At 40.7% G+C, this 16,459-nt stretch overlaps 1 protein-coding gene across 1 annotated transcript in view; it reads right to left on the bottom strand.

Annotated features, from left to right (window-relative positions):
* LOC112661094 (collagen alpha-4(VI) chain-like) overlaps nucleotides 1-16,459 on the bottom strand; it is a 127,796-nt gene that overhangs the window by 96,607 nt on the left and 14,730 nt on the right. The window contains 5 exon segments of the mRNA XM_035705178.2: nucleotides 984-1,613; nucleotides 5,159-5,764; nucleotides 6,598-7,185; nucleotides 9,311-9,913; nucleotides 13,217-13,305. Coding sequence (XP_035561071.2) covers nucleotides 984-1,613; nucleotides 5,159-5,764; nucleotides 6,598-7,185; nucleotides 9,311-9,913; nucleotides 13,217-13,292 — 2,503 coding nt within the window. The 5' untranslated portion in view covers nucleotides 13,293-13,305.

The following is a 16,459-nucleotide window of genomic DNA, read 5'->3' as shown; positions in this document are numbered from 1 at the left end:
TTTTTAGATTTTATTTATTTATTCATGAGAGACAGAGAGAGAGGCAGAAACATAGGCAGAGAGAGAAGCAGGCACCCTGCAGGGAGCCTGATGCAGGACTCGATCCCAGGACCCCGGAATCATGACCTGAGCCAAAGGTCAACCACTGAGCCACCCAGGCACCCCTCAAAAGTGGCTAAGTTTTCTTCCCATTTTAAAGAAACTGAAGCTAGAAATTCTAGAAACTATACTATTGGATGATTGATGAAGAAAATATACAGAACTCCAATCAGCAGGGCTCATATTCAAAAAAGCCTTGGCTCTACACAAAAGATTAGCAAATTAATGTTCATTTATATTTGGAGTAAAAAAATTTTTTTATTGATGTTTGATTTGCCAACACATAGTATAACACCCAATGCTCATCCCATCGACTGCCTTCCTCAGTGCCCATCACCCAGTTACCCCATCCCCCTGCCCGCCTCCCCTTCCACTACCCTTTGCTTGTTCCCAGAGTTAGGAGTCTCTCAAGTTTTGTTACCCTCTCTAATTTTTCTCACTCATTTTCCCTCCTTTCCCTTATAATCCCTTCCACTATTTCTTATGCTGAGTGAAGTAAGTCAATTGGAGAAGGACAGTCATCATATGGTTTCACTCATACAGGGAATATAAGAAATATAAGAAGTCAAAATTTTTAATTTCAGGAATGTTTTTATCTTTTTAGAAGTCATTTTCTACTCAAGGAGCTTCAGATTTAGTAAATCCATACTAGATCCCTAGATTTGCTTCTACAGCAAATATACATATATTTTCATGAAATTGAGAAAAAGAATGAGGAAAAGGAATCAAAACAAAACAAAGATTTTATAACTATTCTGTTCCTGTTTTTAAATCAGTTGACTCCAAAATCTTTCCTTGGTTGAGGAGTATAGGAGGTGGGTATATGGAACAAGTAAAGTAAAGATTTTTTTTAAAAAGATCAAATTTGGAAAAGGTCCACCTACCTTCTTGCGGGGCCTGGCCCATCCCAGAAATGGAAACACTTGTGTCCACAGTCTCAGGGCAGAGTTGGTTCTTAATCTTGCTTCCCACAACAGAGAGTTGTAGAAAGGACTCCAGTGAGATGACATGCTTCCAAGGAGGATATGATGCTATATTTTCCAGGTCTTTACTCTCTGAGGCACGGTGGGTGCCTACCGCATAGATGGTAACCCCTGCCCTACGGAGGAGAGAAGCTGGCTCAGACAACTGGTCTTGGGAGAAACCTTCTGTGATGACCACGGCCATCTGCAGCACACCCTGCTTGGATCGGCTGCCCCTCTCCTCAACAAAAACCTCATTTCTCAGGAAATCCAAGGCAGCACCAGTCTTGGTCCTTCCACTTCTTCTCCGGTAGGTTAATTTGTCCAAATGCTCCAACATTTTGGCTGGGGTCTGAAATGTGTCCAGGGAAAACTCCAGTCGTGGTTCCTCACTGTAAAAGACCAAGCCAATTCTCACACCATCAGGATGAACATTTAGAGAGCTGACGGTGGTCTTTAAGAAGTCGATAACTTGTTGGAAATTCCATTGCTTGTCCCTGCTGAATTCCTCAACAAGGAAGACTAAATCAGCTGGGATGGCCATTGGACATGCTATAAACAAAAACAGAAAGAAGGGCTAAGCATGAGAACAGAATAATAAAGACAATATTCCTTTTGTATTATGCTATATTTTCACTAATGTATTATGTTATATTTTTATATAGTGTACTAATATATTTCATATTACAAGTTCTAATAAATATGTTATACTAACTTATATTAATGAGTTTTTAAATTTAGTGGAAGCCTTTATGACCGGTATTTGGCATGATGGTCAAAGATCACAGGTTTCATATTTATCACAAAATTTTTCACTGGAAAGAGTATTTACATCACTTGCAAAATATGTAAACATATGAATATCCACAAGAAAGTGCTTTCAGATCATTTTTTCAATTCATCAAAGTCCATTAGAAGCATCTGAGTCTGGCTCGACTAGGTTTTGTTCTTAATTTTTCTAGATTCAGGAAACATTGAGTCAAATTCTCTATTATAGGCCTAACATATCCTTGGTTTAATAATGTTTCCTCTTGATAAAGATGCAAATAAGAAATTGTGACTATTAACTTGTGCATCTTTCTCTGATAAATCTCATGTCACTTCAACAGAGGCAACATGAGATGTTGCAAGGTCCTGTGAAAAAAATCTTTGCCCACAAATTGGGATAACTGGCTTTTTAATTCTCCTATAAAAGAACCTTGGCTTGAACCTGCCTCAAATGGGAGAATAGAGCTATCACTGCATGAACTCCCTTCCAAGTTTAGGGCAGTGCTTAACATAGAGAAACCCACTGAGTCCACATACCAGAGAGGTCCAAATCTCTTTTGACACATGAAAACAGAAATCTCCCTAGTGCAGACCCAAACATGCAGAAGGCTAAAGCCAAGGTATCAACAGCTGAGTCCTGTCAAATAAAGTTTAGAGAGGCAACAGAATCACCTTATGACTTATCTTTGGACTCTCGATGTCCTGTAATTTCTTATAAAGAACCAAAAACAATCCTAGTTTTAAAAAGAGTGTTGCCTCTGATTTTGCCAAGTCTAAAACACTTCCTATAGAAACTCCAAGAATCTCCGACTTCTTGCTTCCTTCACCTGCTTATACCACATGTTATTACAGTTGACCCTTGATCAACATGGGTTTGCCCTGCGCTGGTCCTCTTACATACGTGAATTTTCTTTCTTTTTAAGAGCTAACACCAAAAACCACAGGCATTTATTTACAGCTGCCCACCCAAGTCTCTATAAGACACAATAAAAGGTACCTGCTAGCCTCTGAGTATGAGGGAGGCCCACCCAGGCTACCAGGGGCCCTGGGACTGGGCAGGGCTGCAGGTTGCCCTGTGAGTCCATGGGGTGGTTGGGTAAAGTGCCAGGTCTGGGGCAGGAGCTGGGCTGAAGCAGAGAAACATGTTCAGAGGGCAGAGATGGCACTGCACAGGAACCCATGAGCCCCTGGTACACCAACACACTCCCACTTGGTTGTCCACTCACTGGGGTCTCTGACAGGCCCATTTCCATGGTAGTGCCCTTGCCCCTCAGAGGCCAGTGCACTCACAGGTGGCCACATTTCCAGTAAATATATGTACAGTACTATAAATATATTTTCTCATCTGTATGATTTTTTAACATTTTTTTCCTCTCTAGCTAACTTTATTGAAGAATACAGTATATGATACATATAACACAAAAAATTGTTAATTCACTGTTTAGGCTATCTGTAAGTTTTCTGGTCAACAGGAGGCTATTACTAGTTAAGTTTTGGGGAGCCAAAATTCATATGGAGTTTTTCAACTGTGGGGGCTGGGGTAAGTGCCCCTAACCCCTGAGTTGTTCAAGGATCAACTGTATTCTCCTTACAAGTTGTCTTTAGGGTTCATCCCCTTTCCTCACTATCAGAGCCACCATTGGTCTAGACCCAGGCATCCTTCCAATGGGAATAGGTTACGGTTCAGCCTTAAAATCCTTCTCAGTCTGAGGTGTCATGTAGAATTCAGCCTGCCCCGGAAGCCTTCCTTAAAGACCACTTTAGTGATGTCATTTTTTCCTGCTTAAAAGCCTATAGTTACTTCCCAGTGCCTTTGGGATCCTGGGATTCATCCTACCTCGTCTGATCTCATCTCTTACTACCTCCAAACCCTCTCCCTCCTCCAATTGGCTCCATTTTGTCACTTTATTCCATATTTATCCAGCCCATTCCCACTTCCACACCCTTTCTCATGCTCTTCCTCTTACCAAGAGCAGCCTCTTCCGTTTTCCCTATATATTAAGATCATACCCATTATTGAGCGGAGGGGCCAACACAATTCCTTCTGGGTCAAATTCTCCATTACACTTTCCTTCTAGTCTACTTCTACTTAATGTAGTGTCTGTAAGATGCCTCTTAGTTCCTTAGGATCTCTGCTTGGATTTTCCTCATCTTGTCTCACATGTGTATGTCTCTTTTGACTATAAAATTCCAAGGACTTTCAAGCTCTACATGTTGAGAGGTCTGGGCAGAGCTATAATAGTTCAGAGAAAGGAGGGATATATCACTTCTGTTGTGAGGATCAACCATAAGCACTGTCAAGAGGATAACTTAACAACTGAAGGACAAAGTTTTACCTGTAGCCATTCCAGGCTAATAGTACAGTGTATTCAAGGGCAGGACAGTGGTAGGAAAGCATGACACATATATAGCAAATGGTGAGTAGTTCAGCTTGGCTAATAGTTAGAATGTATAAAAGGACTTATAGAAGATAAGGCTCAATGGTTCTCATCCCCAGGGGACATTTTGAAATATATGGCAGTGTTTTGAATTGTCATGGGGGATGCCACTGTCAGAAACCAGGAATGCCAGACCCTGACAATGCACTGTACAATCCTACACTACAAATCATCTTACTCAAAATGTTAATAGCACCTCCCTTAAGCATTTTGAACACCAGCTTCTCTGGGGAGAAGCCTGAATACCCCTTCTCCTGGAGAAGGCATATGGTAACTTGAATTATTGCTCAGAAACATTCACTCCCTACATCTCACTTCCATGGGAGGACTATACTTTCTTACTCCATTGATGATGACATGACTATATGACTTACTTGGCCAATGGGATGTTAGCAGATGATGAAGGAGAGGCCTTAAAAGTGCTTATGTAATTAGATTTTCTCTCTTGCACCTCTGCAATTCCCATGGGGATATGTATAATGTGCCCAGACTAGCCTAATAATCCCAGGAGGAAGATAAGCGCTATGGAGCAGAGCAAAATGTAGATCAACCAACCTTTAGCCAAAGCTCAAATCTGTGGATAAGCCAAGGCAAGATCAGCAAAACCATTCCATTGAGCCCAAAAAGATCAGCTGATTCCAGCAGATCAGTGAAAATAAATGATTCTTTTCAGCCCCTGACTTTTCAGATGGTTTCTTATGCAGCATCACTGTGACCATAGTTAATTAATATAATGTGTGTGCTTGAGGAAGCCCAATTTTGCCTCTTCTTCCCCATCCACTGGTGCTAGTATCTCATTATCGAGAAATCCAGAATGCCCCCCTTCTCAGCTTTTTCTCCAGAGTTTCTGAGGCCTCTCAGTGGCTCACACACGTAGGCACCAAACCTTACCTACTCGAGTCTCCTTCTCAGACGCAATCCCGAATTGAGGCTTCCCAGTCCCTTGGATAACCACACTCACATCCTGCATCAACTGTCTGACTCCATCTTCTCCTTGCATCTCGTATATAAGGGGTGGAGTTGCCATCCCCTCCAGTTCTTTCCTGTCAAAGTCCTGTACACCCACAGACATGACTTTCACTCCTTTCTCCCTCAGTGTTTGTGCAGCATCCCAGACCTCATCTTCAGATTTGCCTGAGGTCATGACCACTGCATATTGGGGAATGCCCTGGAGAAACCGGCTTCCTGCTGCCTCCTGGAAGAAGGTCTGATGAAGGTATCGCAGAGCTTTGCCCGTCCTCCTGGAGCCACCCCGGAGCAAAAAGTGCTCACGGATGTGAGCAATCATCTCATCCCGGGTATGGTAGGTATTGAGCAAAAATTCAGTATGACCTTGACCACCATACTGAGCCAGACCAATCTGGTACTTGTCCCTGCCAACATCCAGCAGGCCAACCACTCTGGAGATGAAATTCTGCATCCACTGGAAACTGGCCTGTGATGTATTCTGTGAGGTGTCAGCAAGAAAGACCACATCTGCATAAGCTTGAGTGAATTCTGGAATCAAAGAGAGGAGAAAGAAGGAAAAGACATAGAGGAGAAAGTAAATCAAATCAAGATCTCATGGGATGCCTGGGTGGCTCAGTGGTTTAGCACCTCCCTTCAGCCCAGGGCATAATCCTGGAGAGCAAGTCCCTCATCGGACTCCCTGCATGGAGCCTGCTTCTCCCTCTGCCTATGTCTCTGCCTCTCTCTGTGTGGGTCTCTAATAAATAAATAAATTTTAAAAAATCAAGATCTCATGGATACAGAAGAGAGAGAGGTACTATATTTATATAATGGTGTCCATTTTGTATTTCCACCTCCTATCACAAGACTCTCTCCCCCTTACATCCTACTGCTTTTGTTGTCTGCCTTATTAGACTAAAGCAACTCTTGCCTATTCTTCTTCCACCAATGGAAGAGGCAAGGAAAATGGACATATATGGAGCAGTTATTTTGTGCTAGTAATTTTTATACACATTATCTGACTTAAACCCCATAAAGTATCCTACTAGGCAAGTGCTATTATCTTCATTGTACAGATAAGAACATTAATGTGAAGGAATGAAGCTGCTTGTCCATGCTCACATAACTAAACAGTGGCACAAGCAGGATAAAAAACATAGATCTTCTGGTCTTCCTTTGAACAACATGGCAGGATGTCCCACAAGAAGTATTCATTCTTCAACTCCCAGCACCAATGTTCCTTCACCTAGGAAGTCCTCTCAGGTTCTCCAGTGATGGCAACCAGCTCCTTCTCCTGCCTTCCTACTACACTCAGTGCATTCTGGCTCATTAATAATTAGGTGCTCTGATTGGAAATGTAGGGTTTTGATGAAGCTTCTTACCTTTTATCTTACCCTCTACTGCTGAGCACAGAGTCTGAAGAATGCCTCCTGAGAAATCCTGAAGGATGTTGAAGTTTTCGATGTTGAAGAGAAACTTCTCAAATGGCTCGCTGGCTATTTTTTGCAGTTCCTGGACATCCTGGACATTGACCCCTACTACATACACAACAACTCCATCTTCTTTTAACTTGTTGGCTGCCTCCTGAACTTCATCATTTGACTCCCCATCTGTCACCAGGATAACTATCTGAGGAACACTGTCCTTGGCCCGGCTGCCAGCTGCCTCTGTCAAGTAGTGCATCCTGATAAACTCCAGGGCACTCCCTGTGTTTGTGTCTCCTGTACGGTAGGGAAGATTCTGAATCTGCTCCAGGACCACACTCTTCAGAGGGTACTGGTTCAGCTGAAAGGCTGGGTAGATGTTGTCATTATACTGAGCAAGTCCCACTCGGACCTGGTCACTGCTGATGTCAAGCCCCAAGATGACAGAGTAAAGGAAGTTCTTCACTTTCTGGAAGTTCTGGGGCCCAATGCTGGTTGAGCTATCTACTAGGAAGACAATGTCTGCCAGAGCTGCCTCTCTGCAAGCTGCAAGAAAAAGAACAAAAGGCATGGAGTCTGTGGGTCTCACTCAAAATGCTGAGAACCAATGGAGCTGAATGGTGTACAGAAAGGAGAGCAGTGCCAGTTAGACTATACTCTGTGGACTATACACCCTAAATGACAGTGCTCAGAGGAGTGACAACCTCCCTGTGCTTTTTCTTCCCTCTATTCCATCATCTGAGGCTTCTGTCCTGTTCTATTGATACTTCCGATCTTGAAACCCGTTTGGACAATCCCTTCAATCTCATTAAGAAAAACCCTTCTATAAATGTAGCAGCATTCTTAGAAAGGGGTTGTCCTCTTTCTAGTGCTAATAAACTTCATCTCTATAAGTGTGCTGGTACCAACAAGTCAGAAAGCTGGAATATATCCTGTATTCCATGATACATGTCATAGTAGCTCCATCATTTAGGAGCCCTGTGACCTATTTATCACTCATCTTTTTGGGACTCAATTTTCTTCTTTGCAGCACTGAAATTTTATACCATCACTCACACTCTCAAGAGTAGTTTTGAGGATAAAATAAGATAGTCTACTGTAGACTCTCCCCAGGTCCTTTTGAATTCCTTATTACCATTTCTGTACACTGTTCCTTGGAGGACTTCTCTTCAGCTACTGGAGCTGCTTTGCCCACAATTTATGAAAGCCTAGCTGCCAGCATAATTTATATTCCTGAGTTCTCCTGTAGGATAATGCTAAAACTACCCTCTGTGGAACTTTTGCCTAAGATTTCATTCTTCCTTTCTTTCCTCTACCTCTCCGTCCTGTATCCCCCACATCTTTACCAACCCATTGGGAGCTCTTCCATAATAAATAATGTATATCCAAATCCTTGCCTCAAGCTCTGCTTCTGAGGGACACAATCTACAACACCTGGCCTATTAGAATGGATCTGCTCTTAAAAACCTGGGATCAAATCCAGTTATATTACCTTTGACCTGTTTCCTCGCTTGAAAAATGTAAATAATAATGCCAGTTGCCTTAGATATCTATATAAAAGTAAATAATAATTACCCTGTGCATCACACACATCCCCATGAGTCTAACAAAGAATTGCCTTATGTATGTATCTACCAGTCAGATGGGCAATTTAAGCAAGTTTGGCAAACTATATATTACCAAGCATATGGTAGTTAATATTACTAAGTATATAAACCTTTTGTGTAAACCCTGAAGTGACACACAAAAGCAAGGTATATAATTTGGTTGTACAGATGCGATACCACCACCAAACTGCTGCAGCATCAAATGGGTGAAAAGTTTTAGCACTTCTTCCAATTTACCTACCTTATGTAGAAATACCAAAATAATGAATAAGTTATTATTTGCTCTATTTTCTTGAGCATTTTGATGAAAACCACTACGAAGCTCCTCTTTCTCAGCTCAAAGTTTTTTCTCATAGAATTAAGTAATTAACTCATTAAGGATTTCTGTAAGTCTCTGCCCCATCACCACCAACAGAAGTACAAAGCTAATGAGAGTTATATCTTCACAGATAATGACCATAATGCTATCACCTCTGATGAGCTGAGCACTGTGATAAGTACTTGACCTGTATAGTTTTATTTAATGCTTTCAACAACTTTCTGAGGCAGATACTACCATCCTAGGAAAATTTAGATTGAGAGAAAGTAACTTGTTCAAATTGACACAGTTAAAAAGTAGAGAACTGGAATTTGAACCCAGACCTTACTTTTCCCTAAATTCATCCTCATAATAACCAATATATTATACCAACACATTGGCAGTAAAATAAGCAAGCTATGCAGAGGATCTAGATCTACTGCCCCTCTCTCCTCTTCTGCCCCTCATCCAGGCAACATGGATAAATTAATCTAGGAATAATATCAGTCTGGGAACCAATATTCTTCCTTCAAAAATGGACTTACGCTACCAGCATATGCCTACAAGATTTATTTTAGAAGTTGGTGAGTTTCTGGTCAATGATTGAAGGGGAGCAGAGAGTACAGATAGTTTGGGGACACTGTGATATTAAAATCCAACATACACATAGGGAAAATAAGAAGGACAATGGGAGCGATGGATAAGAGATAAAGCTTTGAGCTCTGTAACTTCTAGATCAGAAACAAGAAGGAGAAAGTTTCTGTACCTGGAAAGACACTGTCAACAGGTTGAGCTGCCTTTGCCAAAGTATCACAGACCTGTTGCCGCAGCTTCTGAGCATGACTGCCCAGATCAGGGAAGTTGGGAACAAAAGAGGTGAACTTCTCCGCAGGACTGCTGGCGATCTCCTTGAGCTCCGCCAAAACTGCATCTTTGACACCAACGGTATAAAGTAGTACGCCTGCCCTCTTCAATGCCTTGGCAGCTTCCTGCACAGGATCCTCAGCTGGGCTGTTGCTGATCACCATGGCCATCTGAGGCACACCCTGGCTGGCCCGACTCCCTGCTGTTGCCTGGAAGTGGTGATCTAGAAGAAACTGCAGAGCCAGGCCCATCTTGTGGCCCCCAGATTTAGGCTGAAGTTTTTGAATGTGTTTCAACACATCACCTTTGCGGGGGTAGGTAGAAAGCAGGAATTCAGACCGGGGCACATCACCATACTGAGCCAGCCCCACGCGGATGCTGTCTTTGCTGACATTGAAGCTGTTTACCATGATGTACAAGAAGTTCCGCACACTGCGTATATCCTGGGTGTTGAGGCTGGTGTCCACTAGAAACACAACATCTCCCACAGATGCCTCCCTGCAGACTGGAGAAGAGAGACAATTCAAAATAAAACATCACAAAATTGACAGCTATGGCTATGACTCTCTCTCCCCATTCGTGGCCTTTACAGCCCACAGATCTGCCTGCATGGCTCTTTGACAGTAGCTAGCATGCACAACCTAAGCATATCATCATCTTCCTGGGCTTCCTCATAGCCACCATCTACCCTTATTCACCTTCTACTCTCTGTTTCATTCTAACAGACATCTGACCCATTCAGCGAGATCCCTGACCGTGGCCCTCCATCCATCCCTTAAAGTTAATAAAAGAAAATAATTTTGACCAGTAGAAGATGCTGCTGGTACCCCACCTAGATCTTTGCTGGCTGGCACACCTATGTCCTAGCTGCTTCAAGCGCTATAGTTAACTGCTTCCCTCTGACACTTTGTCTAGAGACCTGTCCATGGCTGAAGGGAGAAGAGCAGCCACATCTGGAGACACCTGGAAAATCATACCACCTGAGTGGCCAATGTTCAATGACACAGGGTTACAAACACCTGGCCCCGTTGGTCTCATGGTGCTGTTTAGACTCTAGCAGCTTCCATGGCTCAGGCCAAGGCTGGATGTTACCTGAGGCTACATCCTTGCTTGGCTTCTTCAACCTCCAGCCTATCTCACTTCTCTTTGGTCTGTCCTAAAGAGTATTCCCTTACAATAACACGTTCACCAAATCCCTGTCCCAGTCTCTGCATCTTGAGAACCTGACCTAAGACATCTGCTTTGCAGTTCTGAGCTCTCTAGCAACCATAGTTTTATCTCGTGCCATTACTGTAAGTTTGGCTCCTATTTGTCCATTGGCTCCCTGAACTCAAGCTTGCACTATACAACTACTTCTCCCAAACCCAGTTCTAACCCCGGAAACCACAACCCCAACAGTGGCCAGAGCAAGTGGTGCTCCAGCTGGGCCCACCCTGGTCTCCAGCATAAAAGGAATCAGACACCAGGTGGCTGTAGGACTGGAGCCAATAGCTAATCTTTCTGCTTCTCAGATTGCATCTCTCTATAATAAGGGTTTGACCAGATGACCTGGTCTCTTCCAACTCAAACATTGCATTTCTGTGACAAGAAGTAAATATACAGATTAAATACTGTGCATGTGTGGACAAAAAAAAGAGAAGCAGTAATTATGATCTCTCTGTTCGTCAGTAACCAGCATGACTTGTCCCCTGTACTTCACAATTTAATTGTGATGACGGTAGGAGAATACATGAATCAATGATGGGAGAGAGGAGAAACAAAAGCAGAAAACAGCTGAAGATGATGTTAGCATCAAGTGGCTCAACAACAAGGGATGATTATCCCACACAGATTAAATATATCTTGCATTTGGTTTGTGCCAGGAGGGTTAACATACTGACTGGGGTTGGCCCTGTACTCTTCTTCCCTCTCCACTTTAATCTCCATAGTCCAGGCTCCTTAGTCCAAGTTCTCAAAGCTGCCATGTGGTCCCTACATGCCATTCCATCCACTGAGTTTCTTTCTCTTTCTCTTTCTCTCTCTCTCTCTCTCTCTCTCTCTCTCTCTCTCTCTCTTTGGACAAAGTCCCATGGAATCATGTTCTTTTATCTTGATTTGTAATGTAACATTCATCAATGTGCTTATGGCTAATGGCAGTCTCCCTGATTAGACAATGGGCTTCAGACAAACAGATGCCATATCTTTTGTTTGTTTATCCATCACTTGCATGTCTAGTATAGTCACCTCCAAAAAAATATTTAATGAAGGAAATATATAGGAAAGAGAAAAGAAGAGAGGGAGAGAGAAAGGGAGAAGATATCACTTAGAAGAATGGAAATATTGAACATGAATGAAACTAAATAAGAGTATCAGAAAATTTTAGAGTTAGAAATAATCCTATGAGATTATATAATACAATACTGTAGCCACTAGATATATGTGGTGATTGAGCCCTTGGAATGTAGCTAGTACAAATGAGCAAATAAATTTAAAGTTTTACTGAATTTTAATTTAAATAGTCGCATGTGCCTAGTGGCCACTATATTGAAAAATGCAAGTACAGAATAATGAATCCAATTCATCCATCTCACAGATAAGGAAAGTAAGACCTAGAAAGGCAAAGTAAGTCACATAAATCAGTTCGAACAGCTAGTCTTAGAAACCATGTCTCCTGACACCCAGTCCATACTTTGGACTGCCAGAAAGAAGATAAAATTGAAAGTCCATATTATAGAAAGGTAAAGATCCTGTAAGAGTTAGGCAGAGAAGAGCTAATGAAGGGTGGCATGCTCCAGGGACACTAAATCCATCTGCCGCTTCTAGATTCCAGAGTCCCTCTTCTCAGGAGTTTGCTTAATCTTGGTCAGAAAGCCAAGTGGAATCATGATTATTGAAAAGGCAGATAATGAATGAGCTCATGGACCTTTAAGCTTTATTTCCCTTTGGCACTCCAGGATGCAATCACATTGAGAGGAGAGAGTTCTGTGAGTACTCCAGGGATGGCTGACTGGTTTGTCTCCTCAACATCTCTTTTCAGAGGGATCAAACACAGACATGGAAGTGTTTCCCTGATCTTTCCAATTATAGAATAGTTTTTCAGGTTCCATGACATGCACCTTGAGATATATATTACATTTTCATACATTGTTATTTTTCTTAACCCCCCCCCACCAGTTCTTTGTCATATTAGAAGGTGTTTTGAAACATGAAAAGACTGCCACAGCTTCTGCTCACAAGAGCAGGGAGTCCAAGCTGGAGGGAAAATATAGAGAGCTTCATGGGTTTTTTTCCCCAACAAATAACAGCCTGTGTAGTTATATATAAATATTTAGACCTCAATATTGTCTCGGTGGGGCTTCAGGCTACTCAAACAATCTTTTCATGAGACTTTCATTGCGAAAAGTCACAATAATCTGTTAAAATGACTGTAAAAAAAATTGCAGAGGAGTCACTGGCATCTAGTGAAGCTATCCATCTTGTGATGACAATTACATCTCAGAATAGCTCTGCCAAAGGAGATAAAGCACAATGCAGAGTCAAGAGAATAGGCCCATGTTTACAAAAGCATTTGAGAGCCTGGTAATACATTCAGAAGTATAGCATTTTTCATAGCTTTTTTTTTTTTTTTTGTCATATGAGGTTAAGCTTTGAAAAAATCAATGTCCATCATTCACTAAAAGCTTCTAGATTCTAAATTCTTCTAAAAAGAAGCATTTCCCTTTCATTAATAATGAAGCTTCTATAATATTTTCTTTCAAGATTCACTACTACTAGGTTCCTGGCAAGGTCATCATTTTTGGCTTAGAGAATCCAATGCATAATGCATTACCAATTCTCTGTGACTTGATGAAGCCAAAACTAGCTGCAAGGAAGATGAACTCCCAAAATGTCTTCCAAGTCTTCATTCTGGTTATGTACCTAAGGAAAAAAAAGAAACCTCATAATTAAAATTATGTCTTCATACAGTTAAAATGAGTGCATCATATCATGTGCTAGTTATATCTCAAAAAGTGAATAAAAAATGTATATATAACAATGTCTTTGCCCAAACCAATAGAAACTTGATAAAAAATAAATAAATAAAGGACTGTGGCTACATTGTTTCAATTGTACAAGAAAAATTATCTTGATGACCCAACTCAGGAAGAGTTTTGTAAACACCCGGAGTGTATACCTCAGACTTCACTGTTTAAAGTTGTCCAGATATGACTATAAAAGGATAAAGCATATGGAGCATGGGTTGAATTTCTGTTTCACACACCAAATTCATTTGGGGGAACATAAACATTTCTGGATGATTTTGCTTGTATTTTTATACAAGCATTGGATGACCTTTATAAATATTTGTAGCATGCAGAAATATTCAAATATCTTGGGAGCACATCTGCTTGATAAAATCAGGATAGCCTGAAAATATTTTATATGTTCCCAGAAGAAGCAGAACATCAGACTTCCCTCCCCTAAACTTGGATTCATTTCCAAAGGCCTCCATGAAAATTATCTAGTCCCAGTTCCATTTCTGTTTTTCAACTCAAAAGAAGTCCAGGTTTTTAAAAAATAAGAAAATCATGGAATTCACATTAGATGAGGTTTCAACTGGAACAGTGAATACCTCATCTTTATCTTCTTAGCCACCCATCCCCAGCATCCTCATAAGTTCGATCATTGTGTTGTAGGAAGAGAATGTCCTTGTTCTTAAGAAATATAAGGGGGTTAAGAGTAAGGATTCTTGAGGATAGATTGCCTGAGTTTAAATCCCAGACCTATTACTTAATAGTTGATCTTGGGTAAGTTGCTTTACTGCTCTGTACCTCAATTTCCCCATTCATAAAATTGGAACAAGAATAGCATCTACTTCATAGTCTTGCAATCAGGATTAAGTGAGCTGTAAAACAATTCACATATGCCTGACATTGAAATCACTCCTAAGATGCTTCTTAAATAAAATAAGTCTTCTTGGATACTCACTAAGACATAAAAGTGTTGCTTCTAACTTGAAACTCAGAATCTGTAGAGATAAAGGAACACTAATACTCTGCATTGTGTGCTAATAAGGAGGTTATTTTGTTATATGTGTTTTAATTTATATTTTTTACTTAATTCATTCAAATTTCACTCTCAATTGATTGCTATTTTGTAAGTTACTATGCTGATATCTCCATGTTCCTCACCTCAAACCTGGGAAAGGCCACCAGAGCAGACCTTACTCTGCTCATCTTGTTAATGGAAATGAAGAAATCAGGCCCCAGAAAGGTTAAATAGCATACCACAGCTACAAGTCCATGGACCTTCTGTCAGGCTCTGTCCCATGTAACCCGACTTCAGGTACAACACATGACAGGAACTCTAACCCTTCAGTGAAAATCCCCAAGTCCAGACTGTCACTCAATGCTCCATAATCTGACTCATGTGAAATGAAGACCTGTGGGTAAGTTACCATGGCATAAAAATGTGAGCTGAAGCCCTAGTTCCTGTATCTACCAATCTGTCTTCCAAGAGTAGTTTTATGGACAAAACGCTGTATTAGGTGCTCCGGAGAATGGAATTACAAACCTTGCTCTTATGTTTAGATAACTGAACAATCTATTTGGGGAGATTAACTTTACATACCAAAAACACTAAAAAATTCAGGAAACTTTAAACACATATTTTAAACGTACCAAAGAGTTTAAGTAAGCATCTCATTGTGTCTATATCACTTTGCAGCCATGGCCCCTTTATGTGGAACATTGTGGGGAAACCATACCACGATACCCAGAAATCCCAGCTATCCAACAACTGAGGCCCTCTTTCCAGAAAGTGGCAGTGGAGCCATCCTGTTTAGCCATCCTAAGGACACGTTTCTCCTGTTCATGCTTGATTTACTCCTTAGAAATGACTCAAGGATATGAGATAGCCACACCTGTTTTACTATTTTATGGTAACAGAAAATACTGGGAGAATCCTTGACCTCAAAAGAAAACCATAGACCTTAATTCTGGTGTCGGCCTGACCATTTGCTTTAGGGACTTGAGCTAGCCAGTTCATCTTTTAAGGTTTATGTGATGACTCTCAAGGACTTGGTACTGATTTGAGACACCTACTACATTGCCTACTATATTACGAACACCTCCCAGGATATTGGTCCAATAATTTTCCAATAACTGTGATATAATTTCTCTGTTCCTCTGTCTCTACATCAACCTCCCACTAATGCCTCATTAAGGAGGCATATAAGTAATTTGAGGGAAGATGCTTTAAGACTGTAAATATCTTATTCCTCAATAAGCTTTCATCTAATGGCAAATGAACAAATGCATGATCACAAAGAATAGACTATTCTAATAGGCTAAGGACAGTATGAGAGTAAGGAGCTGAAGAGTTTGAAAGTGCTAGGAAGAAAGATCCAAAATAAATTCAGATGTTAATCATAATTATTATTATTATTATTATTACTATTGTTACAATGAAATACTATACCCCAACTTTTTAACTCTTGGATTAATGAAGTTAGGTGAAATAGAAAAACTTCAAATATGGTATCTACATTTTCATATTCTTATGTCTTAATTACTAATATTAATGCAACTAATCATAAGAAATGAGATGTATTTTTAGTTAGCTGTAAATAAAGTACCAGAGCTATTTATGGAAATCTAGTGGGAAAGTCAAAAGTTTATAAACAGTTTACAGCTGTGCATTTGTGTATTTACATTAATGAAGAGAAAAAAAAGCCTATAGATTAAGGACTTAATATCTATATTGTATATACTATTTCATGAAGATGTTTACATCTAATTTAATCTGTTAAAGGGGTCTTGCATTTGAACATGTAGGGTTCATTATGGGAGGAAAAAAAGTAAAGCCATTAAATGAAATACAATTAGGTAGGGCTGGCATAGAATACTGATTCTTTCTGGAAATAATTCTAATGGGTGTGGGATTGAGAGACACCACTCTCAAAGTATGACGAGAGAACTCAAATAGTTCAATAGTCAACTAGGACAATCTAATTTTAAGACTAATTCATTCAGGGGCGCCTGCATGGCTCAGTCGGTTTAGCATCTACCTTTGGCTCAGGTCATGATCTCAG

The sequence above is a fragment of the Canis lupus genome, chromosome 23 (assembly GCF_003254725.2).
Source record: "Canis lupus dingo isolate Sandy chromosome 23, ASM325472v2, whole genome shotgun sequence".
In the NCBI taxonomy this organism is placed as follows: Eukaryota; Metazoa; Chordata; class Mammalia; order Carnivora; family Canidae; genus Canis; species Canis lupus.
This window is presented reverse-complemented; position numbering and strand designations above follow the sequence as displayed.